This window comes from Cebus imitator, unplaced genomic scaffold (assembly GCF_001604975.1).
Source record: "Cebus imitator isolate Cc_AM_T3 unplaced genomic scaffold, Cebus_imitator-1.0 Scaffold485, whole genome shotgun sequence".
Classification (NCBI taxonomy): Eukaryota; Metazoa; Chordata; class Mammalia; order Primates; family Cebidae; genus Cebus; species Cebus imitator.
Genome location: NW_016107800.1, coordinates 575,095 through 601,024, shown reverse-complemented (window position 1 = coordinate 601,024; position 25,930 = coordinate 575,095). Strand labels below are relative to the sequence as shown.

Sequence of the window (25,930 nt, the reverse complement as noted above, 5' to 3'; positions counted from 1 at the left end):
GGCTGGAGTGCCCAGTTTCAGAAGCAACTTACTGGTATGATCAAAGGGGCTGGCCTTGGCCTTGCGGGAGGCTCCCAGTTATAGCTTCTGAAGAAGCAGTTTCAGTTACCTTCCCGGGCCCCAGTTTTCCCCACAGCTGGATAGGGATAATAATCCCCTCAGAGGTCCGTTCTTACTCTTGGGAATCCCCTTGCTTTATTTTCCAGGACTCCCCCCGACCCCCACATCTATACTGGCAGGTAAACCTAGGCTCGGAATCCATACATTATGATCTCTAGTTCATGCAATGAACTCAGTAGCCACTCAGCAGCCCATATCCAGGGTAAGCTTAGGGTCCTCCTTCTCCAGGAAGCCTTCTTGGATGTCTGCCCAGGGAGACAAGCATCTCTTTGATAATCAGCAGCATACAGCTTTGTCTCTACCTGTTCCTTGAAAGCTTCATACACGTGAGTCCTGTCTCCTCTGCCAGCAATTGGAAGACAGGGAACACAGCTTATTGACACTTCTGACTTTGCTTACCTAAGTGTCCCTCAGGGACAGGATACCATCTTGGTCATTTTTGCATCTTTGGTGCTTAACACAGTGTTTGGCACACAGTAGGTACTCAGAAACTTGCTTTTTACCATTTACTGCTGAGTGTGGCATGGTGCCAGGTACAAGGCAGCTGCCAAATAAAGACTTGGTAATTGGCTTGAGTCAATAAGTGCTGGTTGATTGAATAAATGGGTCGCCCTAAAGATACAGTTCTGAGTCTCTCATCCTGTTGGTACTAATGTCCTGATGCCCCAGACAACTCCTTTTCCTTATCTGTGGCATGAGAAAGTTGGAGGAGATCATCTTTAAAGCCACATTAAGGGGAAAAACCATGAATGGTGATAGGCCAACTTCTTCCTAATTATTTCAGTAAACATTTAATAAGCATATATTATGTGCAGGGCAAGATGAGTAAGACAGAATGCCAGTTGTCAGTAAGTCTGTGGCTTATGAGGGCAAGGGGGAGACAGGTACACAGCTCAGGGAAGCCCCAGACCTGTGCCAAGCCAAGGTATGAACAATGTGCCAGGAACTTCAAAGTTAGGCACAGATTATTTTTTTAGATGGAGTTTCACTCTTGTTGCCCATGCTGGAGTGCAGTTGTGTGATCTTGGCTCACCGCAACCTCTGCCTCTCGGGTCCATGTGATTTTACTGCCTCAGCCTCCCGAGGAGCTGGGATTACAGGCATGCACCATCACACCTGGCAGCATTTTGTATTTTTAGTAGAGACGGGGTTTCTCCACATTGGTCAGGCTGGTCTCGAACTCCTGACCTCAGGTGATCCACCTGCCTCAGCCTCCCAAAGTGCTAGGATTACAGGCTTGAGCCACCATGCACAGCCCCAGGCATAGATTTTTCTTGAGGCAGAAGTGAGTGGAGAGGGCTCACTGAGTGGGAGGCCCTTCTTTGTCTCTCGTTGGCCACCTTCTGCATGACAAACCTCAGGACATCAATTGCTTCTTTGAACCGTGCAGTGGCTCACGCCTATAATCCCAGCACTTTGGGAGGCTGAGGCGGGTGGATCACAAGGTCAAGAGATCAAGACCATCCTGGTCAACATGGTGAAACCCTGTCTCTACTAAAAATACAAAAAAAAAAAAAAAATTAGCTGGGCATGGTGGCGTGCACCTGTAGTCCCAGGTACTCGGGAGGCTGAGGCAGGAGAATTGCCTGAACCCAGGAGACGGAGGTTGCGGTGATCCGAGATCGCGCCATTGCACTCCAGCCTGGGTAACAAGAGCGAAACTCCATCTCAAAAAGACTTCAGGACCACATTTGGAGAAATTAGGTTTAGAACAGCAGAGGCCTTGCTAAAGGTTGTTAACCAAAGACAGAATTTTTAAGCACTAGATGTCATTAAAATCTTCGTCGGCTCACTCAAAATTAAGGCAATGAAAAATTAATTGAAGTGGATTTCTACTTGGCTCCTGCTGAGATTCTAGGGTGCCAGTGACCAGGGTGGAGCCTTATTCTGTACTGAGCGGCAGGAGCCAGCAGGGCAGGGGACGCTAGGCCAGAGATACTGCGGGGGAAGCACTGTCCCTGGTTCTTGGCTGCTTAGAAACTTTCTGGTAGTGAGCACAGGCTGTGGGGCAACTTAGTGTTAATTATTTATCCGAGAACCTATACTGCCAGAAATGACTGCATTTCTTTCTCTTTGCTGTTCATCGCCTTGGGACAGGCTAGTAGGTTTACTCCTGAAATGCTTACTAAGCACTTCCTGTACTGATGGCTTACATTTACTGAGCACTTACTATGTGCCAGGCACTGTTAGCACTTTATAGGTAGTAACTCATTTAAGCTTCAAAACAACCCTATAGTTGCAAGGATAATTATCTGTATTTTACAGACGGAGAGTTCAGGCCCTGAGAAGTTAAAAGACTTGCTCAAGGTCATAAACCCAGGCAGTCTGTCTCCAGAGCTGGTTTTTAACTACCGTGTTATCCGTGCCTCAGTGTGTGGCAGGCAGTGGATGCAATGGTGAATAAGGCAGATGCCTCCTTAGAGCTGATGGCCATGTGAGGGAGGCAGATAATGAACAGTTACTACAGCGGTCACTGAATTCTGATCTAAGTACCACTGTAGGAAAAGTGTAGGGTAGAAGAATTAGTCAAGGGCATGCTTTTGTCTTGGCCAGGAGGGGGGTGGGTATCACAGGAGGGGGAGCGCCTTCCCAGAGGAGGAAAGGTTTACATTGAAATCTAGTAGATGAGGAATTATCAGGTGAAAAGAAGGGGAAGGAGTGATCCAGGCAAGGAGGGAATAGCACATACAAAGGCCAGGAGTCAGGAAGGGGGTTGGCTTCCCAAAGAAGTAGACTATGGCCCTGATGGCTGGAATGTAGTGAGCAACAAAGTGAGCAGAGCGAGGTGGCAGAGCCAGATCCTGTGAGCCCTGGGCCCTGGTAAGGATTTAAAATTTTATGTAAGACTCGTGGGAAGCCATTGAGGCATTCTGAACAGGGACTGACATGGCAGATCTGGGTGGATCTGGGTGCAGAATGAATGCAGCTGGGCAAGAGTGGAGGCCGAGGCAGTGCCAGACGTGGGATGGTGCCCAGCAGGCCGCATGGTGGCAGTGGGATGAAGAGATGGATTTACCTGGCGTTTGGGAGGCAGGCTGACAGGATAGATACAAGGACCAGGATTCTGAGACTGGACTAAGGAGAAAGTCCCTTGTCCCCTTCTCCTTCATATTCTCTAGATTGAGCACTTACACCCACCATGTGGCAGCCTTTGACCTTCTACTGGAGTGACTCCAGTGCCTTGGACAGAGCTTGTAACTAATAGATGTTCAATAAATACTTACTTGAATTGAATGGAACGGAGAACAGGAACCCAGAGCAGATATGGGGAAAGATGCATATTCAGGGAGCAAGAAGAAAGGTATTGAAGGAGAAAGAAGGGTCAAGACAATTAGAATACCAAGAACCCAGTTTGGCAGTACCTGGGTGCTGGCCCAGCAAGGGAAGGTTACCTGTCCATCCGGCCAGGCAGCAGCAGTGCCCTGTGACGGGGTCACACCCATCAGCATGGCTGCAGTCACAGTGTTCACTGCAGTTCAGCCCAAATGTGCCATCCTGTGGGGAAGACCAGGAGAGAAAAATGGTCAGACCCAAACTTCAGGGGTTTGTGTACTTCTACCGGATCTTTCTTTTAAAATTTTTTTACTTTTGGAGGGTCCAGTAGGAACTCCTGGATCTTGATGACAAAACTGAGCCACAACCCCACAGGGATGTAGGGAGACTGGGGCTGGGGCACAGTGGGGACACATTTTGTAAGTGGAGATCAACACAGTCCTGAAATCACTCACAGGAGTATGAGGCTGGGAGGGAGGGGGGTGATATTCCTACCCTACTTTTCAGTGGTCAAGCTCAGAGGCCTGTAATGATCATTGACTAAAATCGGAAATGAAAATGCACTTTGCAGATTGTAACACGTTGATCACATGTGAGGAAAGACTATGATTTATTCTTTGTTGCTGGGAAAGAAGGTGGTCACCCATTCTCATATGCTCATTAGGTATCAGGAGGTTCATAGACCTCGTTTTTCTTAATCCTCACAATAGCCCCTGATGTGATTCCATCATATTCCCACTGTAAAGATGAGAAACGAAGTTAGAGAGGTGAAGCAACATGCTCACCCAAAGTAACCTCCCTAACTTTGGGTAACAAAGGCTGTGACAAAGCTGAGATTTGAACCCCGGATTGCAGGACTCCAAATTGCTCATTAGACTGCATTGCTCATTCAGTAACATCAGCTGGCTTAACTTATTGGTATCGTTTTTTTTTTTTTTTGGCGATGTCACCAGGCTGGAGTGCAGTCATGCGATCTCGGCTCACTGCAACCTCTACCTCCTGGGTTCAAGCAATTCTCCTGCTTCGGCCTCCTGAGTAGCTGGGATTACAGGCATGTGCCACCATGCCCAGCTAATTCTGTGTTTTTAGTAGAGATGGAGTTTTTCCATGTTGGTCAGGCCGGTCTCGAACTCCTGACCTCAAGTGATCCACCCGCCTTGGCCTCCCAAAGTGCTGGGATTACAGGTGTGAGCCATCATGGCCCAGCCCATTTGTATCTCAGATCCATGAGACCCAGTGATTCCGTCTGGGTGGTTACTGTTGAACAGTGCTTGTGTTAGTCACCACGCACTCTGATCATACAAGTGTAGGAAGCTGAGACACCACCAAGGAACGGCAGCTCTCGTGGATTAGTAGGGGCTGTCTCGTAGCGCTGTGCTGCAAAGGAATCTGAAGCTGCATTTGAGCTCGGTGCCAAGGTCCGTAATGTTTACCAGGAGCAGCCAGGGAAGAGTGATGCCATGTCACCACATCTGCCAAATACTTGCCATTTTTACATGAGAGGGACGAGGGCCAAAGTAGTAAAATAGCCACAGAGTGGTTCGGACTAGGATTGTGACCTCAATCCGAGTGTCCCATCACCTAGCTTAGTGCTCTTCTCTGTGCGCTCCTGTGGACAAACTAACACCAGGGAAGCGGCGGGCATAAGGGGATGCTGAACCCAATGTGTCCCTCCCCACCTTGGCACTCACCGGGCAAGGCAGCTCACAGGTGTCTCCCAGCCAGCCAGGGGTGCAGGAGCAAGAGCCATCCATGGGGCTGCACGCTGCCCCATTGTCACAGGTGCAGCTCTCATTGCAGTTCAGGCCCCACGTCCCACTGGGACACGGCAGGGTGCAGTCCGGGCCCTGCCACCCTGAGGGGAGGGAAAGGGACTGTCACTTCTCCATCCAGGTCCAGTGTGTCCTTTTGCCCACTTGCCCCAGCTCTGCACACAGCATCCTACCCAAACCATTCCACACAGTCAGCTCAGAAATACAACGGAGCTGTTAGGAGAGCTGGGCGAGAACCCGGGTCTCCTACCTCGGGGTGCTCATGGTTTGTGCTGCAGGCAGATGATCCCACCTGGAACAGGCACCAGCTCAGGTGCAGAGTGCTGTCTCTGCCCATGGTGGAGTCTGGAAGCTCATCTCAGGGCCCTCTGTTTGAGGGACAGGCTGAGTCTCCGTTCTGCGGCTGCTCACGGGCCTCTTTGTCTACCGTACCATTGTTCCCCTTCCCTGTTCTGTGACGGGGGCTGCCCCCTGCCCTGCAGACTGCATATCCCAGGATCCCCTCAGCTGGCTCCCAGCACGGCCAGCCGTGGGAGACCTGCCCATAGGCCAGAGGGCAGAAGCAGGAGAGACAGGTGTGTCCGCTCCCTCGGGCCTCTGCTGGTGCAGCCCCTTTCTGCACGTCCCAGCTCCCACCAGGTGGCCCTCGCTCCCAAGCTCTGGGAACTCTTCCTTTCGTCCCTCCGACCCTAGGAGTGACAGCAGCTTCCCCTACAGGTGCAATGCCTGGGTTGCACACCCTCCCTGTGTGCTCTTCAGCTCTTCCAGCAGCATTGCAGTGAATCCCCTCATTATATTCCTGCTGCTGAAGCTCCTGGCATGGGCTTCCAACCAGTAGAAGCTCCCTGACGTTGCATGTGGGTAGGATTGGGGCAGCCCCACCTGCAGCCCCTCGGCAGGCAACCTACCTGGGCAGTGTGCTCATGTGGGGGATGGGCTTGGGAGGGAGGGCCCGTTACCTTCCTTGCAGGTGCAGGAGCCGTCCACTGGGGAGCAGGTGCCACCATTGTTACAGCTACAGATGGACGAGCAGTTGGGGCCGTAAGTCCCTGCTGCACAGGAAATGGCACAGAACTCTCCCTGGAAAGGGAGGGGGGGATTTGGGATCACAGGTTGCTCCACGTTGGATGGAGGTAGTAGGCAGGATAATGACCCCCGCCACCCCCAACACATCCGTGTCCTAATCCTTGGGATCTGGGAATACATTACCTTACATGGCAAAAAGGGACTTTGCAGATGTGATTAAGGCCCTGGAGATGGGGAGAAGGTCAGGGGTTATCCAGGAGGGCCCAATATAATCATGAGTCCTCAAGAGTAAAAGGTGACCAAAGAAGGCAGGTCAGAGGGATACACCATGAAGTCCTCCACCCGCCTGTGCCGACTTGGAAGATGGAGGAAGGGGCCACGAGCTGAGGAATGCAGCGGCCTCTAGAACCTGGATCAACAGCTCCTTTACAGCTGGCAAGAACATGAGGGCCTCAGCCCCGCAAGCAGAGGAACTGAATTCTGCCAACAACGTGAGTGAGTGGGAATCAGACCGTCTCCTAAAGCTTCAGGAAGGAGCACGGCGTGCCGGCGGCACCTTGACTTCAGTCTCATGAAACCCGCACTGGACTTCTGACCTTCAGGACTATCAGATAATAAATTCGTGCTGTTTGAAGCCACTAAATTGTGATTTTTTTTTACAACAGCAATGGAAAACTAATATTATAACCCTTATCAGTTATTGGAGGGGTCAGGCCTCCAGGCCACAACTCTTGGGTGGGCAAAGCCCCCGGGGACCTTGACCCCAAAGTCTGTATTAGGCTGAAGCAGCACCCAATCTAACCCTTTGCCTCCCAGTCTTATTTCTTACCCACAACCCCATGGCACGAGTAGGAATATCCTATCCCCATGTGCCTGAGCCTCAGAGAAGTTAAATGTAAATGACAGCTAATGCGTATTGAGTGCTTTCTTGATGTCATGGACCACACACATACCATGTCATCTAATTGTCACAGCACTCACAGGAGATAGAAGCCATTGTCTCACCTAACAGTTAACACAACTACTTAACTCTGCCAAGGTCACACAACCAAACCCAGCTGCTCCTGTTTGGAAGCCAGGCTGGCTGCCTAACCATTACATGACCGGGATCCTCAACTGCTACCCTGCAAAGCATTCTGAGATGGGGATGAGCGAGCTCTTGAGAATAGTCCCGGTAAGGGATAAGGAAGGAAGTCTGGGCTGAGGAAAAGTGGAACCAACTCATGGCCACAGTAACCTTCGCTGGTCTGGCAGGAAGCTCTGAAGCTGAGATGACCCCTGGAGTTGTCCCCCTTGGGGGAAAGGGAGGGAGATCCTTTACGCCCCCATCAATCACTGGCCATCCACTGGGGTGGGGGAAGGGGCTGTGGCTCTTCAGATGAGTCGGCTGACTTGGAGGGCAATTTCTACAGAGGCCCTCACCCGGGAGCCACTTTCTGGCAGCTGGGGAGGAATGGGTACTTCTGTCCTGAGGGGTGAATCTGGGCCTCCATCTACTGGTAAGTGGGCGTGCTGTTAGCTCCAGTAAGGAATTTGGAAGAGGGGCAAGTTACAGAGTAGGGGGACCAGGAACGGAGTCCTCAGAGGCCTTGAGAGGTGGGAGCATTCAGTTAATCAGAGAAAAGTGGGGTAAAGGCCATCCAGGTGGGAAGAGGGGTGTGGACAAGAGTTCTGGGGAGTCCTGCTCTATGGGTGGCTGAAGGGGGGAGTGAGGGAGATACGTAAAAGGGGGTCTGGAGCCTAGAATGCCAGGGGAGGGAGTTTGGGCTTTCTGCCCTGAGGTCCCTACTTAGGAACCTGCAGTGGGGCTGTCTACGCCGGAGCAAGTGGGCAGTGGATGTTGAATTCTCACTTCCCGCCCCTAGGGAGTGCCTCAGCCAGCGTCTCAGGTCTTACACCTGAGCTTTCCATGGGAATCCTGATAAAAAATCTGTCTGGGCCCCACTAGCTATGTGACATGGGATATGTACTGCCCCTTTCTGAGTCTTGGTTCCTGCGTCTCTAAAATGACAGGCTTGACGCAGAGGAGCTCCCTTCTCAATCTAAGGGTCTAGGCCTCTGTCTTTACTCCCATGTGGACCAGAGAGACTAGAGGCTGTGGGTCTTTGCCATGGAGAGGCTCTCACCCAGCCCTTTTCTGCTTCTGTCCCGTCCTCAGGGTCAGTTCCTGCTCTTTCCCCTGAGTCCCCAGCAGGCCTGACCAGCTGGAGTCTGTCAGCTTTCCCATTACCTAGAAAATTCCAATTTTTCCAAGACGATAAATAGCACCTAAGAATCTATTTGACCTGTGAGGGCCTTGGCCTGGGTGCAGACAGTGGGCACAGCCAATGCCCTTCCCTGCATGCATGAATCTGCTATCAGAGAGAAGGAGTTTCTTTCCCAGTGTCCTCATTAGTGTCCCCAACCCTGATCACCCTGCAAGGCCTCGGGTTGCCTGTGAGCCCCGTTGTGGGTTTGCTGATGGGGCTGAGTGCCCTGATTCATGAAACAGGATGCCGGGAGCCCAGCTCCACACATCTGCTCCCCACAATGCTGTGTCAGTTTCCTCCCAGAGATGCCCACACTTGGTCTTTGTGGCAGTCCTGGGAGGCCACCGGGCTGAGACGGCTTTCTGATTCCCAGAAAAGAAAAGGGAGACTCAGAGACGGGCGGTGGCTTATCCAGGACCCCTGGTATGTTAGTGCCAGTGAAGGTGAAGGAGAAAGAACCAGATCTTCCATCCTGAGAGGCAGCAGAGGTGAGGGATCAGAGGGTGGACTCCGGCACCATCCTGCTTCCACAGCGCACTCACTGGGTGATCATAGGCAATTTACTAAATCCCCTGAGCCTCCGTTCCCACATCTGTTAAATGGGAATTAAAATGTCCCCTTCTCATAGGATTATTAAGAGTATTAAATTAGTTATTATTTGTGTAGCAGTTAGAATAATGCCTGATAGGGAGAAAGCACTATGCAAACTACTAGTACAAAGACATAGTATCTCTTAGGGAAAGAATACACAAAATCCTCCCAGGTTGAAGAAGGAAGTTCTAAGGCCAGGCGTGGTGGCTCACGTCTGCTCAAGCACTTTGGAGGCCAAGGTGGGAGGATCCACCTGAGGTCGGGAGTTCAAGACCAGCCTGACCAACATGGTGAAACCCTGTCTTTATTTAAAAAAAAAAAAAAGAAGGAAGTTCTAGAGGAGAGATCCATTTCTCAGTCAAAAAGAGCCAGCCCTGAAGGAGAAGAGGAGGCAGGGTGGGTTCCCCTGGCAGGGGGTTAGGTAGAGTCCTGACTCCATGCCCTTGTTTACCTTTCGATCACCTTCTCTGGGCTCGGCTCCCTGTTCCCCCTCAGGTTTTATTACCACACACTATGGGCATGGTCTTGGGGGACAGAATGATGACTCCCTGAGGGCCACTGTTCCAAACACTTTGCATTTGTCAGTTCCTCTGATATTGTGAAATATATATTATGTCTTCCTCCAGTTTCCTGCCAAGCAACGCCTGGAACCCTTAGAATTTCCAAAGTGAGGTCATCTTGTGTGCTAATGATTGACTGACAGCTGCTTCAGGATGGGGGCTGGTCACCGGAAAGACCAGGCAGATTAGAAAGCGGGGGACTTGCAGCCCCACCCCCCGCTGAGGGAGGAAGGTATAAGGAAGAGGGGCTGCAGGTTAAGTTGATCACCAAAGGCCAATGATCAGCGACCCTCTGTGAAAACTCTAAAGGACAGGGTTTAGAGAGCTTCTGGAAGGTTGTGCACCTGGAGAGGGCATGGAAGCTCCACACCCCTTCCTACACCAGGACGGGTGTATACACCCCTTCCTACATGTCTTGCTTTCTGCATCTTTTGTAATATCCTTTATAATAAACTAGTAATGTGCTTCCCTGAATTCTGTGAACCTATGTAGCAAATTAATCGATCCCAAGGAGGGAGTTGCAGGAACCCCAATTTATAGCCTGTCAGAAGCACAGGCAAAACAGCCTGGAACTTGTGAGTGGCATCTGAAGGCAGGAGGGCCTGAGCCCTGAGCCCTCCACCTGGGGGACCTGATGCTGTCTCCAGGTAGCCAGCGTCAGAAATGAATTGGAGGGCACCCAGCTGATGTCTGCAGCAGAACTGACTGTTGGCTGGTCTTTGTTGAGGAGGAGAAGAGAAGAAACTCTTTGTGTTTTTTTCCACTCAGCTTCTAATAGCAAAAAGTCCCAATGGAGAATCAGACAGTTCTAAAGTGCGCAGCTCTGCCCTGGAGGAATGTAACCTTCGCACAACTAACTTCAAGCACTCTCCTCTTGCACGGCACTGTCCTTGCCCCCTGGCCTTGGCACCAGTGCCCACTGGATTCTAACAACTCAACAAGCACAAGTTTTACACTAACAGTTAAAGTTTTTGTCAGATTCCCTAACTTCTAGCCTCTAATCTGAGGGCGAAGCCTGGTCTGTAACTGACTGGCCTGCCAGTCTCTGGTGATTGATGTTCAAAGCAAACCAATCACCAGCCTATCTCAGATTAGACTATCAGCTCTGCCCACCCCGAGGTATCCCCTGGCCCAAGGTGTAGTGATACCTGTTTAATTTGGGGTACCGCTAACAAGCAAGCCTTAATCGTGATGGTCTGAGTGGGACCCAGGTCTACATGGGTCAGCATTTATGTCCGCCCGTGCTCAGGCAGTGGGTGTAGACACCTGTGTGTTTCTTTGGGTGTTTGCCTTGGGTAAGTCTGTGTAGATTTTCTCCGGGTGTCTTCCCTGACACCCCTCCCCAGCCCACCAGCCCACCAGCCCTACCCTGGTGGGAACTGGGTGCTTACATAGCAACCATCATCCCGGCACCCGAAGGTTGTGGTTGGCTCAGTGCCTTCCTCCACCTCAGGCTGTGAGCTCCATGGGGATGGATCCGATTGTATTCATGTCTAGATTCTCAGTGCTTGGGCCCCTGCTGGTACATAATGGATTCTCGATAAATGTTTAATTGAAATGAGATGTTTGTGTGTACTTGCTGGCTTCTACTGTGGACAGAACCAGAAGGACCGGGCATTTTCCATATACTTTCTCTCGTATGCCAGGCAATTCAGCAAATGTTTGCTGAGTGAGGGCCAACTCTGAGCTGGCCATGTTGCAGGCTCCAAGGGCACAGAAGAGACTGGGCCCCAGTCTCTGCCCTTGGGCAACTCCCAGGCAGTACCCACAGGTACATTCATGCCCACATCCAGGTATGTTTCTTGTTTTCTTTTTTATTTGAGATGATGTTTTGCTCTTGTCGCCCAGGCTGGAGTGCAATGGCACGATCGGCTCACTGCAACCTCCGCCTCCTGGGTTCAAGCAATTCTCCTGCCTCAGCCTCCCGAGTATAGCTGGGATTACAGGCACCTGCCACCATGCCTGGCTAATTTTTTTTGTATTTTTAGTAGAGATGGGGTTTCACTGTGTTGGCCAGGCTGGTCTTGAACTCCTGGCTTCAGGCAGTCTGCCCACCTCGGCCTCCCAGAGTGCTGGGATTACAGGTGTGAACTACTGCGCCTGGCCCCAGGTATGTTTCTTTGTCCACTTATTTACGCTCTGCCTCTCCCAGAGAGACTGGATGCTTCATGAGATGAGGGATTTTATCTGTCTGGCTTCCCCAGTACCCGGCACAGAATACAGGAATTTTGTAAATAATGTGACTGGCATCTGAAGGCAGAAGGGCCTGAGCCCTGGTAGAGGCCCTGCACACACAGGCAACAGAATATTGTCTAGTCTGAGGATGAGCTCCACGCTAACACACTGACTCTGAGCCCCCATAGAGGCTCTTGTGAGAAGGAAAACCCAGGAGATGCCAGTCTATGTTTCCATGCCTCACCCCATTTCCCCCTGCCCAACTCTGCCTCCCAGAGCGTGAGAAGCACAGGCAAAAATTATCCAGTTGGCCTCTAGAGCATCCACTCAGGGAGTTAAGGCCTTCTGAGCTGAACAGATATTAGAGGTGGTCAAATCCACCATGAGCAAAAGTGGGCCCATAAGGCAGAGCTGGGATTTGTGGGCTGTGCCGTCTACACCTGCCTCCCTCCAGCCTAGTGCCTGACCCAAACCGGCCCAGTTCATGTCAGCTGATCTTGTCACATGCTGGAGAAAAGGCCAGGGTGAGAGCCAGGGTTGTGAGCTGGGGAGGTTGTTCCCCCAAAATCACCATCCAGAATTCCTGCTGGAAGTAGTCTATGTTCTCTTCTGATAGACTCATGTGAATGCAAGGTAATATATGCGACTTGGTTTCTTTATCAATCATCTGTGGCTATTGAAACCAGTCTCCCCAACTTTTCACCACTAAGAACTCGTTTTAGTATGCTCCCCCTAAAAAGCCCTCTCCATTTGAAAGACGCTGCCGTCACTCTGGGCTGGTGTCCAAGGCCAGTCACGTATTGGACAAGTGCAGTTTGGCCGATAACCACATGCCGTGTGACGCCAGTGGCAGCTTCTTGTCCACCAACCATGACCTAGATATTCCTATGATGTCACCTATGACGAATCAGAGCTTCTGATCAGCACACACTAACCTGGGGTATCACGTAGAGTTAATTTAATTCTAATTAAAAGCAAAAGAAAAACCTTGGTGTTTCAGTTAGCCTCTTCACAGGTAATACAGGATTTCCCGTAGGTTTTGTGAAATGTTCCAAACTGCTCTTGGCAACCTGCTGCAGCCTTTACGAGTGTCTAGCTGGAGCCAGGCGCGGTGACTCGCGCCTGTAATCCCAGCACTTTGGGAGGCCGAGGCGGGCAGCTCATGAGGGCAGAGATTCAAGACCAGCCTGGCCAACATGGTGAAACCCCGTCTCTACTAAAAATACAAAAATTAGCTGGGCGTGGGGGTGCGCACCTGTAGTCCCAGCTACTTGCGAGGCTGAGGCAGGAGAATCACTTGAACCTGGAGGCGGAGGTTGTGGTGAGCCAAGAAGGCGCCACTGCGCTCCAGCCTGGGTGACAAAGCAAGACTCAGTCTCAAAAACAAAACAAGTGTTTAGCTGAGAACCACTGGCTATGTCACCTCTAAGGGCCCTTTATCCCCGAGTATCTTCTTGCCTGGAGTGGGGTTCTTAACCCAAAGGGGTGAGGAATGGTAGGAAGCAGGGGCAGAGATGGGGAGCCCTCTTGGGCCTCTAAGAATCACACCAGCTGTGGTCCACCTGCTCTGCTAATGCATGGCCTGTCCTGATGGTGGGCACACACCTGTCCTGATGGTGGGTAGAAAGCCCATAGTGCTAGAGCTGAAAGGGACACTGGGAATCATCTGGTTCAGCTGCCTTGTTTTATCGGTGAGGAAACTGAGGCCAACAAAGGGAAAGTGACTTGCCCAAGATCACACAGCCAATGCAAGGTGAACACTCATTTGGAGCTCAAATCTCCTGGCTCCCATTCGACCACAGGATGCTAACAGTCCAAGTATGGGAATCCTGGGTTGGCCTGTGCCATCCCCATTCATGTGGAAAGCACACTTGCCACCTAAGCACAGAGCAAGACATCCAGAGAACACGGCCCTGATCTTGAGGGAGCACCACCCACCAAGGCCTAGATGCTCTGACCCTTTCTTAGCACCTGGAAGCGGATGCTTTGGTGTCTGTCTTCATCTCTCCCATCTCCCCAGCCCACGCCACCCACAGGGCAGCTCCCCCTGCTTCTGCTGGGGATGCCTGCCAGTCCTGCTCAGCATCTTCATTCTGTGAATGCAGAACGAATGGGAATCCTTCCTCCCATCCAACGGCCTGCTAATTATAGATGCTGCACTGGCTATTAACATCTTGAACTTGATTTGAAAACACAATATACTAACAAACCCTCAACGCTGGTCCCACTGAAGCTGCACATCGCTCCTCTACCTTCCACCTGCATCACGTGGCACAGGCCCAGACCCCGGTGGGTAATGAGTTATATGTTCTATTAAATTTGTTTCGAATATTGTTTATTGGATTTTTCTCCTCTGCAGTATGCTGCTTTGTAGTTTGGCCCTGTTTGGGAAAGTTAATCAGCAGCTGAGCTTCTCATGTTGATCATCCATTTACCTTGCAACGGACAGGAGGTTAATGAGTATTTTTTGGAGGAGAGGGAGGATGGAAAGTGGTTGATCCTCCCTTACACAAAAGAGGGAGGCAATTGTGTGAATTTGTCTTCTAGTCCCCTTAAATATGCTCTGTAGGTAGGAGGCCGTGTACACGGAGTGGATATGAATTCTCTAGATCCAGGCCCAGGTGGCACGAGCCTGCCAGCCTGTGGGAGCTCAGCAGACACCACTCTGGGACCAGCAACGTAGGAAGTTGCCTTTTTGTTGGAGGAGTAGGTGGGATAGCTCAAGGCAAGGATGGGCCCTGGACCTGGGGTCAGAGTACAGAGGTTCAAGTGAGGCAAAAGCACTAGCCCAAGGTGACTTCCTCATTCATTCATTCATCCATTATTCATTCAGTCTGGAAGTGTTCCTTCAGCATGTATGACAGGCACGGCACTGATAGGCCCTGGGTCTTGCTAACCACTACACTAGACTAGATGAGACCTAAGGTCCCTTTCAGCTCCCACGCTCTTTTTTTTTTTTTTCTGAGACGGAGTCTCTTTCTGTCACCCAGGCCGGGTGTCTTTCTGGCACCCAATGGCGTGATCTCGGCTCACTGCAACCTCTACCTCCCAGGTTCAGGTGATTCTCCTGCCTCAGCTTCCTGAGTAGCTGGGACTACAGGCGTGTGCCACCATGCCTGGCCAATTTTTGTATCTAGTAGATATGGGGGTTTCAGCATGCTGGTCAGGCTGGCCTCAAACTCCTGACCTCGTGATCCGCCCACCTCAGCCTCCCAAAGAGCTGGGATTACAGGTGTGGCCACCACGCCTGGCGCTCACTCGTTAACTCTCCCCAAGCCCTCCCACTTTCAGGACAGGTTCCCCTGTTACTGCTCCGTTGTGTCACCACAATTGTAATGAAATAATCATTTTTAAAAATTCGGCTCTCATTGACTAGATTGCAAGTTCCACGAGGATACGGACTGAGTCATTCGTGCTCAGTACACACGGGTTGAATTATTCAGACATTCAGGAAATGCTTCTTAAGTGCCAGTATGTGTCAGACACTGTGCTAGGTCAGGGGATACACAGGGAGCGGAACAGAGCTTGTCAGTACCGGGTAGTGGCTAGACAGGGTGGGGCATAAAACAAGGCTGTGGCATGGGAGGGCCACAAGCTCGTCCTGCCCTACTCCCAGGAGTTCTGCAGGAAGCCCGCAGTGGCTCTGGTTGCTTCTGTTCCATCACCCCAGCCAGTCTTGGAGTTCCGGAGCAACTAATGGGGACTGCTTGGGGTGTCCAACGCCACATCCATGCTAGCAGCTTGACTATTCACAAAGCCCCTTGCCAGGCAAGTGTCTGCTCCTTGTTAGGCAGAATACCAGCCCTGGGCTGCTGCACTCTCCTGCCCATCCTTGTCAGTCACACCCCACTCCCAGCTCTAAGTGCTAGGACAGTGGGACTCCCAAGTGGGGAGCCTCATTTGTAATTTCCTAGGGAGACAGAGTGACACGTGGCCCACAAGGCAAAGAGAGAACAGCTTGTCCAAACGCCAGCCGCGGCAGCCTCTCCAATGCAGGGCAAACCTCGCTGGACCTAATTAGTGCGTCACTGATAAAGCAGCAACTGACAGCAGGTGTATGTTGGGGAGAAGAAACGCTGCATAGACTATGAGGGACAGAGAGCCACAGCGGAACCTACTTGTTACAGCCATCCTGAGCCTGCCTTCCTGTGCTGAGGGAGGAATACCCACAGCCTGTGGGGCTGCGTTATTCTGTCTGGCTCCCACGCAGGGGGAAGGAGGAGAAAGGTTAGCACTGGAAGCCCCTTTAATACTCTCACCTATGTTTGTCGAAAATGAATAGGCTGCCAGTGATCTGAGGTTGCTCTGTGCAGTTGTGTAGGGTGTGCACTGCACAACTCTAGAGGTTTTATTCAAATGACAGTCATTACAGATTTGTGTGTATATTACATCAGTTTTCTGGCAGATGTCAGTAGAATGTCTTAAGAAAGGGGTTACTTATTCTAATTTGCACAAATATACAACATAGCTCTGAGATCTCAAGAGGCCTCTTTGGAGGAGCACAGACACCAATACATTTCAGAGAGACCTTGCTGGGTGCAGTGAGTCATGCTTCCAATCCCAGCACTTTGGGAGGCCAAGGCAGGTAGACTGCTTGACGTCAGGGGTTCAAGACCAGCCTGGCTAACATGGTAAAACCCTGTTTTTACTAAAAATATAAAAATTAGCTGGGTGTGGTGGCAGGTGCCTGTAATCCCAGCTACTTGGGAGGCTGAGGCAGGAGAATAGCTTAAACCCGGGAGGTGGAGATTGCAGCGATCTAAAATTGCCCCACTGCACTCCAGCTTGGGTGACAAAGTGAGACTCTATCTCAAAAAAATATATATATATATATTTTTCAGTGAGACCTGAGAGGCAATCCATGTGGCCAAGGAAAGATGTTTTAGATCAAGTTGAGGCCATGCCACTTACTGGCCGTGTCATCCGGGGTGCTCCATGCCACTTACTGGCCGTGTCATCGGGGTGCTCCTGGGGACTCAGTTTCCCTTCTCCTCTGTATTGATGCTCTTGCGCTGCCTGTAGCCCCTTCTCCTTTTCTAACCGTTCTTCTTTCCTGAGGTTCTCGACTGAGTTTAGAGAAGGCGTTACTGGCTAATATGGGCTTATTGAGCAAACTCAGGAGGGGCATTTGTACCTTATCAGGAGGCCCAGAATCTAAAATCTCTGGAGACGTTTGCACATGCATCATGGGAAGCCCTGGACGGAACGGGGAGCAGGATTCTGGTCCTCACCACTGACCACACCCCTTCACCCCTCCAGACAGGGCTGGCCCAGTGCCGTAGGGCAGACGCCCCCATCCCTAGTGCTGATGACAGGACAAAGGAAACTCTATGCTTTTCACACCTCCTTGGTGACAGGCTTGTCCCAGGCATTTTTTTTTTTTTTTGAGATGGAGTCTCACACCGTCATCCAGGCTGGAATGCAATGGCATAATCTCAGCTCACTGCAACCTCCACTTCCTGGGTTTAAAGGATTCTCCTACCTCAGCCTCCTGAGTAGCTGGGATTACAGGCACCTGCCACCGCGCCCAGCTAATTTTTGTATTTTTAGTAGAGATGGGGCTTCACTATTTTGGCCCAGCTGGTCTTGAACTCCTAACCTTGTGATCCACCCCCCTTGGCCTCCCAAAGTGCTGGGATTACAGGCATGAGCCACCTCGTCCCGCCTGGCACTTTTTTTTCCCTCTGATCTCCTTTTGCTTGGTAACAGCCCTGCAGGAAGAGAATTCCCTTCCCAGAGAGAGAACTATCCTAGAGAGGGGCCAAGCCAAGGCCAAAGAGGTCAATTTGCCCTAAGTCACAGCATGGGAAAAGGAAGGAGCAGCTGATCCCCAAGTTCAAGGTTTCTCCCCTAGAGCGGGCTGCGTTGACTGCACACAGGTGGGAAGTGATGGGGACTCAAATGTCCCCAGCACCTGCAACGTGCCAGGCTTGCTACCAGGAGCCTGTGCTGTGTCATCTCATAATCGCCTGTCTTACCCATTTGCTGTTAAATGTATGTTGACAACGAAGGCAGAAATGGCTAACGGGGGGCGGGGGGCTATGCTGGGAACTCTTAGGGGGCATTTGTGTCTTCTGTTGTGAGGAAGCTCCTGAAGTACAAAAGGTTTCAAGACTAGGTGTGATGCTAAGATGATGGAATAACAGGCAGTGGGAGTGAGTTCATATTTGATAATGTATATCTTTTGAATGAGATAAAGCTGGTTAGAGTGATGCTGATGACTCGGACACGATGAGCATCCCACGTCCAGGCAGGCCTCTGCCCTTATTGAGAAGGAAGGGCCTTCCTGCTGCAGCTTCGATTCCCCGTGCCTGGCCCCATCTCTCCCTGCTTCCCTGGGGCTGAGCCCTGTCCAGAGCTCTTGTGGTCCCTGAGGGGCTGGGGGTGAGGGTGGTAAAGGTGACGGGGTTTTAGGGCATCTCTTACAGGTCTGCTGGGACCTGCTCCCTTTGGGATCAGAATGAAGCTTCCCTGCAAAGCCTGGGCCTCCGTCTTCAGAGGTTTCTGTGCAATCATTGATAGCATATGACCCTAATTAATCTATGTTAGGTTTCCTAATTTCCACAGTGCTTAAAAAAAAAAAAAACTTGTCTTTTTTTTTTTTTTTAGACAGAGGAGTTTCGCTTTTTCACCCAGGCTAGAGTCAAGTGGTGCGATCTCGGCTCACTGCAGCCTCTGCCCTCCCCGGGTTCAAGTGCTTCTCCTGCCTCAGCCTGCCGAGCAGTTGGGATTACAGGTGCCCGCCACCACGTCTGGCTAATTTTTGTGATTTTAGTAGAGATGGGGTTTCACCATGTTGGCCAGGCTGGTCTCAAACTCTTGACCTCAGGTGATCCACCCACCTGGGCCTCCCAGAGTGCTGGGATTAAAGGCGTGAGCCTCATCTCTCTCTGCTTCCCTGGGGCTGGCCGAAACCTTGGCATTTTTGAATGCCAAAAAAAATTGCCTCCAAACTTCTGGGAAAACCTATGTTGGGTGTTGAGGGAGGTCTTTCTGGGCATTTAGAGGAGTGTGTGTGTGGACCACGGGGGCGGGGAGGGGCACAGGCTGGCCACTTCCCCACTTGCATGTTCTGCGGGCTGTTTTCGGTGAGCTTATGAGTGTATGTGTGCTAGCGTTGGTATATATTCCTGACGTATTTCATGTGATTAACGCATGTGGGCCCTATGTGTGTCATATGTACTAGAGGTACATGTGCTTTGATGGACTGACAGCAGGTTAGGGATAGGATTTGGGTCTGCTGTCCCAGTGTCCTGGTTTGCATGGTAGCTTAGAGGGCTCCCTACTGTGTGATGCATGTAGCATAGTATGTGAGTGTGGTGTGTGTGTGTGTATTGGTGTGACGGACCAGGGGCAGGCTTAGCATCTGCACGTCAGATACCAGGCTGATCCTGGCCATAGCGCCCCAGGGTGATTTGATCCTGGTGGCTTTGAGCATGGTGTGGCTCAAAGTCAGGGAGGGGTGGGTTGGATCTATAGGGTGTATACGCGTTCATACTCTAAAAGAGCCCAGCTCCCTGGGGGTGAGGGATGTGTAATGTGGATTTGGGGCAGTGGCCTACAGAGCCAGAGTCTGACAACAGTGACAATGTCCCAGGTGGGATCCATAATGTGGGGGACAGAGGGTCCTACAGAGGCTAATAAGGAAAACTAGGGTCCAAGTAAAATGCGATGCATTCACATTTACTGACACTATGTGCAGGGGACTGCGCCAGGCTTGGACAGGCTGGGGGTTAGCAGGTGGCAGGGTGGGGAAAAGAGTAGACACGCAGGAATACAGTGGACAGACCCCCGGAGCTTTCTGTTTAGTAGAGGGGAGAAAAATGTCCATAGTGTGCCACCAGACTGGGTAAGTCCGTGTCCTGTGGAAAGGCTCTGCCCCATAGGGAAGAAAGCAAGAAGGCTTTAGAAGGAGGTGGCAACTGAATGGAGACTGGAGGGTGCATGGGCAGGATTTGGCCTAGGGGGATGGAGAGCAAGGGCATTTGGGGGAAGGGGCAGGCTGAACAAAGGTGTGGTGGTCCTGCCACACGAGTGGGGGGGCTGTAGGGAAAGGCAGTTTGCATTTGCTGGAGCTCAGGGGTTAGGGGAGGGTGATGAGGGGCAGCAGCAGGAGCCTGGAGGTCAGGGTGGGCCCAGCCAGGATGGCCTTGAGTGCCAGGTGTCAACTTTGCTTGGGAAAGATAAAGGAGGGCCCCCAAGAGCAGGTGAGTGACTGTTTTAGAAAGGCATCTGGGCCCTTCCTCTCTGGCTGAGGGTCCGGACTCAGGCAAATTCAACTGCTTATTGATTGTGGAATCACTATAAAAACAATTATAGACGAATACGAAGACAGCCCAGAAGTTAACACCAGAGAGGCTTTTACTGGGCAACAAAAAAGGGGTGGGTGTGGGGAAGACGGCCTGTGTTGTCCAGTGTCCCCCGGTCCAGCCCCAGCCCCAACTCCTGTAAACCATCAGGTCTTTTTGTTGTTGTTTGAGATGGAGTCTTGCTCTGTCACCCAGGCAGGGGTGCAGTGGCACGATCTCAGCTCACTGCAACCTCCATCTCCCGGGTTCAAGTGATTCTCCTTGACACAGAGGGGTTAACACCTTGCACAAGGTCCAAAAAGCCACAGGGCCAGGACCTGAACCCAGTAATCAGGTTGCAGAGCCTCCTGAGTAGCTGGGATTATAGGCACACACCATGCCCAGCTAATTTTTGTATTTTTAGTAGAGATGGGGCTTCACCCCATTGGCTAGGCTGGTCTCGAACGCCTGACCTCAAGTGGTCTGCCTGCCTCGGGCCCCCCAAAGTGCTGGGATTGCAGGTGTGAGCCACCATGGCCAGCCTCTTGGGTCTTTAAAGCTAGTTTCCTCTAGATTTTTCTGGTCCTAGAGGTTTTTCAGTCAAGTTCTCACAGAGTGCCTCACCACACAGAACACGGTACAGTGTGCCCCCCATAAAGGCACCCAAACCTGGGAAGGGGCAGGTTTGATGGGAGCTCAGGTCAAACCTCCCTGCAGGAAAAGGTGGTAGTGGAGTCAGGCCTAGGACAGATCCTGTGTGGGGCTGTAAGCCTGAGGGAGGAGAGGGGAGCAGGGTCCCTGAGGGAGATGGGGTGGGAAGGGGTGCCCTGGGGAGCAGTGAGGGCCTGGTGAGGGGCTCAGCCCTGGGCTGGGGCCTGCTGAGATGTGCCAGAGACTATGTAACCTTGAGATGTCAGTTTCCTTACTTGTAAAATGTCAGCGGTGACATCACAGCCCTCAGAGGGCAGTGAGAGCACATGAGATGGTGGTTATGAGTGTTTTGTATTGGAAAACAGGGATGTGGATGGATAGCATGTGGTGGGCATTCCATCCCCACGACCACCTGGGGAAGAGATGCCTCCCCTGAGCTGCCTGACACGTGCCCAATTTCCCCATCGATTGTCAGCCACTTCCAAGTTCAGGCCTCCTGGCTGCAGCACCCCCAAGGCCACAGTCAAGGTTTCATCCTGCTGGGGGCAATGAGGATCACTCTGGGTTTGCCCGCAGCTCACAGGCAGGGACAGGCAGAAGTGCCAAGCCCATGGGCTCTGCAACCTGATTACTGGGTTCAGGTCCTGGCCCTGTGGCTTTTTGGACCTTGTGCAAGGTGTTAACCCCTCTGTGTCTTAGTTTCCCTATCTGCAAAATGGGAATTACAGTAGTACCTTTTCCAAGGATATTGGTGAAGATGAAATAAAATACATAATGTCCTTAGAACAGTGCCGGATCGAGAGTGAGTGCTACAGATGCCTTCACACGACCCACCAGGACCTAGCCACACTGCAGGTGAAAGAAGCAGCCACGATTCACCTGCTCTGTGCCAAACGCTTTTGTAGCGCTTGCCCTGTCTCATGTCAAAACCATCCTACAAAAAATCCACATGTGAGGCGAGCAAAGGGGGAACCTGCCCTAAGTCACCCAGGAAGAGGATGGCAAGGCTGAGATGCAAACTCAGGTGTCCCTGACTCAAAGTCCATGCTCTCCACACTCTGCCAAGCAGCCTCCACTGAAGACATGTGGGGAGTGATGGGATCTAGCATCCATTGAGCGCCTACTACATGCTGGGCTTTTTTTTTTTTTTTTTTTTTTTTTTTTTTTGTTTTTTTTTTTTTTTTTTTTTTTTTTTTTTTTTGAGACAGAATCTCACTCTGTCACCCAGTCTGGAGTGCAGTGGTGTGATCTCTGCTCACTGCAATCTCTGCCTCCCGGGTTCAAGCAGTTCTCCTGCCTCAGCCTCCCAAATAGCTGGGATTACTGACGCTGGCCACCATGCCCAGCTAATTCTTGTATTTTTAGTAAAGACAGGGTTTCACCATGTTGGCCAGGCTGGTCTCGAACTCCTGATCTCAGGTGATCCAACCACCTCAGCCTCCCAAAGTGCTGGGATTACAGGCATGAACCACCCACCCGGCCTGCATGCTGGTTCTTATTCTGTGACATCACCATCTCCCTACACAGAGAATGCAGGTCAAATACAGCACTGTTTTGTCACACCCGTTCCAGGTGGCAGCGGCTCCCTCTGGCCTGCTGACTTAAGACGAGACCCCACCCTGGCATGCAGGGCCCGCCTGCCCTGCTCACACTGTTTTGCTTCCATTCCCTACACCTTCCTCGACACCTGTGCCTCATGGCTAGGGAGCCCCTGCCTGGCTTCCCTGGGCCTGTCTCAGGGAATTAAATCTCCCTCCTCAGAACTTTTAGGAGACACGAGGACACTTATTTTTTAGTGTTTTTGGGAGATAACTTTTAAATAGATTTTGTTTTTTGCATTTACCCCCATTGTTCGTTTTCTTACTAGCCCCACTTTGAAATAATTTATTCATGACCTTTTTCTGCAATATCCTTCATTTTCCAGACATAATCACATCTTCTGGCAGGAATCCCTTCCCCTCCTGGGGTTGATAATTACTCTTGCAGATGGGATCATCGGTGCTAATGACTAAGGGAGAGGTGGCTGGGAGGGGCTGGGGCACTGAAGCTTGAGCCCAGGGGTAGCGGGAGCTTTCTTTGTTCTAAACCTACAGATTTTGTGGGGGTAATAGAGCCCGTGGGCTCTTCTGCACAATGAGGGTACCAACCCTGACCCCGTCTCCTGGGGCTGGTTAAAGCTCCAATGAAACAAGGTGTTGGGAAGGATGGGTAGAATCCCCAAGTACAAAGTGGGGATCCTACAGCTCCCCACTACAGGGTTGTTGTGAGGATTAAACACAAGGTATATAGGACAGAGTGCCTGGCCTAGGGCCCACTGCAAAATATGAGCCATCATCACCCCCATTGGGTTGTCTACTTTCTCCAGACCTCTCAGGGAGGCCTCTCTGACTTGTGGCCCTATCCCTGCCCTCTGGAATTGGTGAAGTCAGACCCAGAGCCTGGGCGCTGGCTAGGAATGGGAGCCTGCAGAAGGTCCATCTATGCTAGAGACTTGGAGAAAAAGAAAACTGGGTGTACTTAAACCACAGATGCCTCAGATCTGCCCCAGCAGCTGCTTTTGCTGCATAGAGATTGCTGCAGCCACTAGGTCTGAGACAAAGTCCCAGCCCAGGCCCCAGTAATGAGGGCACTGATAATAAGGACATCAGGAACATGACAGCAAGAGGGTGGTCTGATGTGGCAAATGCTTATTTTTTAGAGTAGAAGAGTCAGCAGTTTTCCCTAACAAGCTGTACGGTGGGGTCCCAGAGGAGTAAGGCTGGACTTATCTTACTGACATAAAACCAATTTTCCCTACTTTGCTCTGTGAATTAATTGACGACATGATTTAGCCCCCGGTGACTCCCCTCATGCCCCCACTGCCTGCCACCCCCACCACCCCTCCCTGTGCAGGGAAATATCAGCAGGTAGCTGCTCATGAGATGGAGGTGAAGGCGGCAAGAACAGTGGGCTGGGAGTCATGTCGCCTGTGTCCCATCCCAGCTCTGTTAAGATATGCTGTGTGACCTAAGTTCACCTTCCCTTTCTGGCCTTGGTTTCTTTTGCTGTGCACTATGGAAGCACTGAGCGTTCTTCCACCTCCCCCATTATGAAGACCAATTCCTGCTTTACGACATTACACGTTGCATCTCGCTCGGTGGGCCCACCGACCCGGAGGGACGGGTATTATTAATCCATCTCCCCGACGAGAAACAGGCTCTAGAGGCTATATTTCCTGAGGTTACACAGCTGCTGAGTGACGGCTGTGGGATTCCAAAGCCAGGACGGTCCGATTCCAAAGCCCACGTCCTTCTGCGTGTAGTCCTCTCCACAGCCGCATAATAAGCCTCGACAGACGTTTACTGAACACTTGCTATGTGCCAGGCTTTGTTCTACATATTTTATCTAATTCGATCCTCAGCATAGTGCCATTAATTATCCTGTTTCATTGATGAAAAAATAAGGCTTGAGAAGTAACTCCAACAAGACCACACCGCAGGTGATAGCAGAGCTGGGATCTGGGTGCTGAAGTGTGTGTGTGTGTGTTTGTGTGTGTGTGTGCGCGCGTGCACGCGTGTGCACATTAATATTTTTGGATCATTTCAGCTATTCTGTAGTATTCGTACTCCTCTGCTCACACAGGCATGGCAACTAGAGGGTGAATGCCTCATTCCCTGTGCCACATTCAGGAAAATCTTTTACTACAATAATTGGGAAATTAGTCAATAGTGGGGCCGAGGGATGAGAAGCTAGCTTTCTGTTCTTAGGGCTAACAGTCTAGATCTCAGCTTGATGAAGAGGGAAACAATTAGAAGAGAAAATGCACACACATTATGTTCTTGTCACCTGGCTATAATTTTCAGTCCGCATTCTCCACTGGCTACACTTCTGTCACTCCCTAGTTCCAGCTTAGGAGCCACCCAAGAGGCAGACATGCACTCTGCCCGGCTGGGGGAGGCTAGGGGAGGGTGACATCTTTAAAGGACATTGGAAACCTTGGAGGGAAATTCAATCACTGCTCCACTGATCTGGATTTTCATAACTCTTGCCCCCCTCTGCTGCCTCCCCTGGTCAGAGCAGCTGAGGTTTCTGTATGACCTAGCAATGGCATGGAGAAAAGGGAGAAAAATGCAGAAACAACTTTGTTCATTTGGGTGATGGAGTGCCCGCTCCCCTCGACAGTGTGCAGGGTTCAATAATGGCAGACAGGGCTTCAAAAAATTGCAGCATAAATAGATGAGCCCTTTAAGGTAATAGAAATGCTGTCATCCTGGGGAGAAATATGGGCCCTGAATCCCATGGGAGGGGACACTGGGGCCCCTCTGCTCTGCTTCCCGCATTTCCGTCCCCATCTCAGTGCAGCTGAAAGGGAGCATCTGGGCTGAGGAAGGGCCAGAGGGCCCCTTAGATCCATGCATCCATGTGGGAGGAGGCAGCCGGGAGGGGGTCTGAGAAATCGTCTTTGCAGCCCTGGCAGTGACCTCACAGACGGTTACTGCAGGCACCAAGGTGGCAGCAATTAGTCCTACAGCAGTGGAGGAGGCTCCATCAGGCTGGTTGTCTAGGTGAGCCTTAATTAAGGAAAGGAAGGCTGGTCAGCAGAGGAATACGGTGGAGCTGAGGAATCGGCCTTCTTCCCCCACGTGATGAGGAAGTCTATTCTCGGTTCTGTGTCTGCGCTTGGGAACCTAGGAGCCCTTGGCAACTGCCATTCCCAGCCAGGGGAAAGATTCAACTAACTGCCTTCTTCCTCCCAACCCCATTTACACCTCCACCCCCAAACAGGGCACTCAGGCCAGGACCAGTCAGCCTCTTCAAGTGAGTGACCCCTCGGTGTAAATAACAACAGCATTGGCAGCAGCATCATCAACAATAATGGCTGATGCTTGTTGAAAGATTACAAATATGCTAGACATTCTAAGCGCCTTATATGTGCTAATTAATTTAGTCAGCCCAATAATCCTATGAGGCTGTGTTATTATTCCTTTTCACATATAAGAAACTGGAGGCAGGCTGGGCATAGTGGCTCGTGCCTGTAATCCCAACACTGGGAGGCCAAGATGGGCAGATCATGAGAGGCCAGGAATTCAAGACCAGCCTGGGCAAGATGGCAAAACCCCATCTCTACAAAAAATTACCTGGGCATGATGGTGTGTAACTTAGACCCAGCTACTCGGGAGGCTGAGGTGGGAGGATCGCCTAAGCCCAGAGAGGTCAAGGCTGCAGAGTGAGCGAAGACTGCACCA

General features: G+C 51.3%; 1 protein-coding gene across 6 annotated transcripts in view; it reads right to left on the bottom strand.

The window, feature by feature from the left end:
- The window catches only part of MEGF11 (multiple EGF like domains 11), a 414,135-nt gene that overhangs the window by 28,710 nt on the left and 359,495 nt on the right, over positions 1–25,930 (bottom strand). For all 6 annotated transcript variants that reach the window (XM_037732953.1, XM_037732954.1, XM_037732951.1 and 3 more), the window contains 3 exons: positions 6,125–6,245; positions 5,085–5,248; positions 3,513–3,615 (listed from right to left, as the gene is read on the bottom strand). In XM_037732953.1, coding sequence (XP_037588881.1) covers positions 3,513–3,615; positions 5,085–5,248; positions 6,125–6,245 — 388 coding nt within the window. The remainder of the gene's footprint in view (positions 1–3,512; positions 3,616–5,084; positions 5,249–6,124; positions 6,246–25,930) is intronic.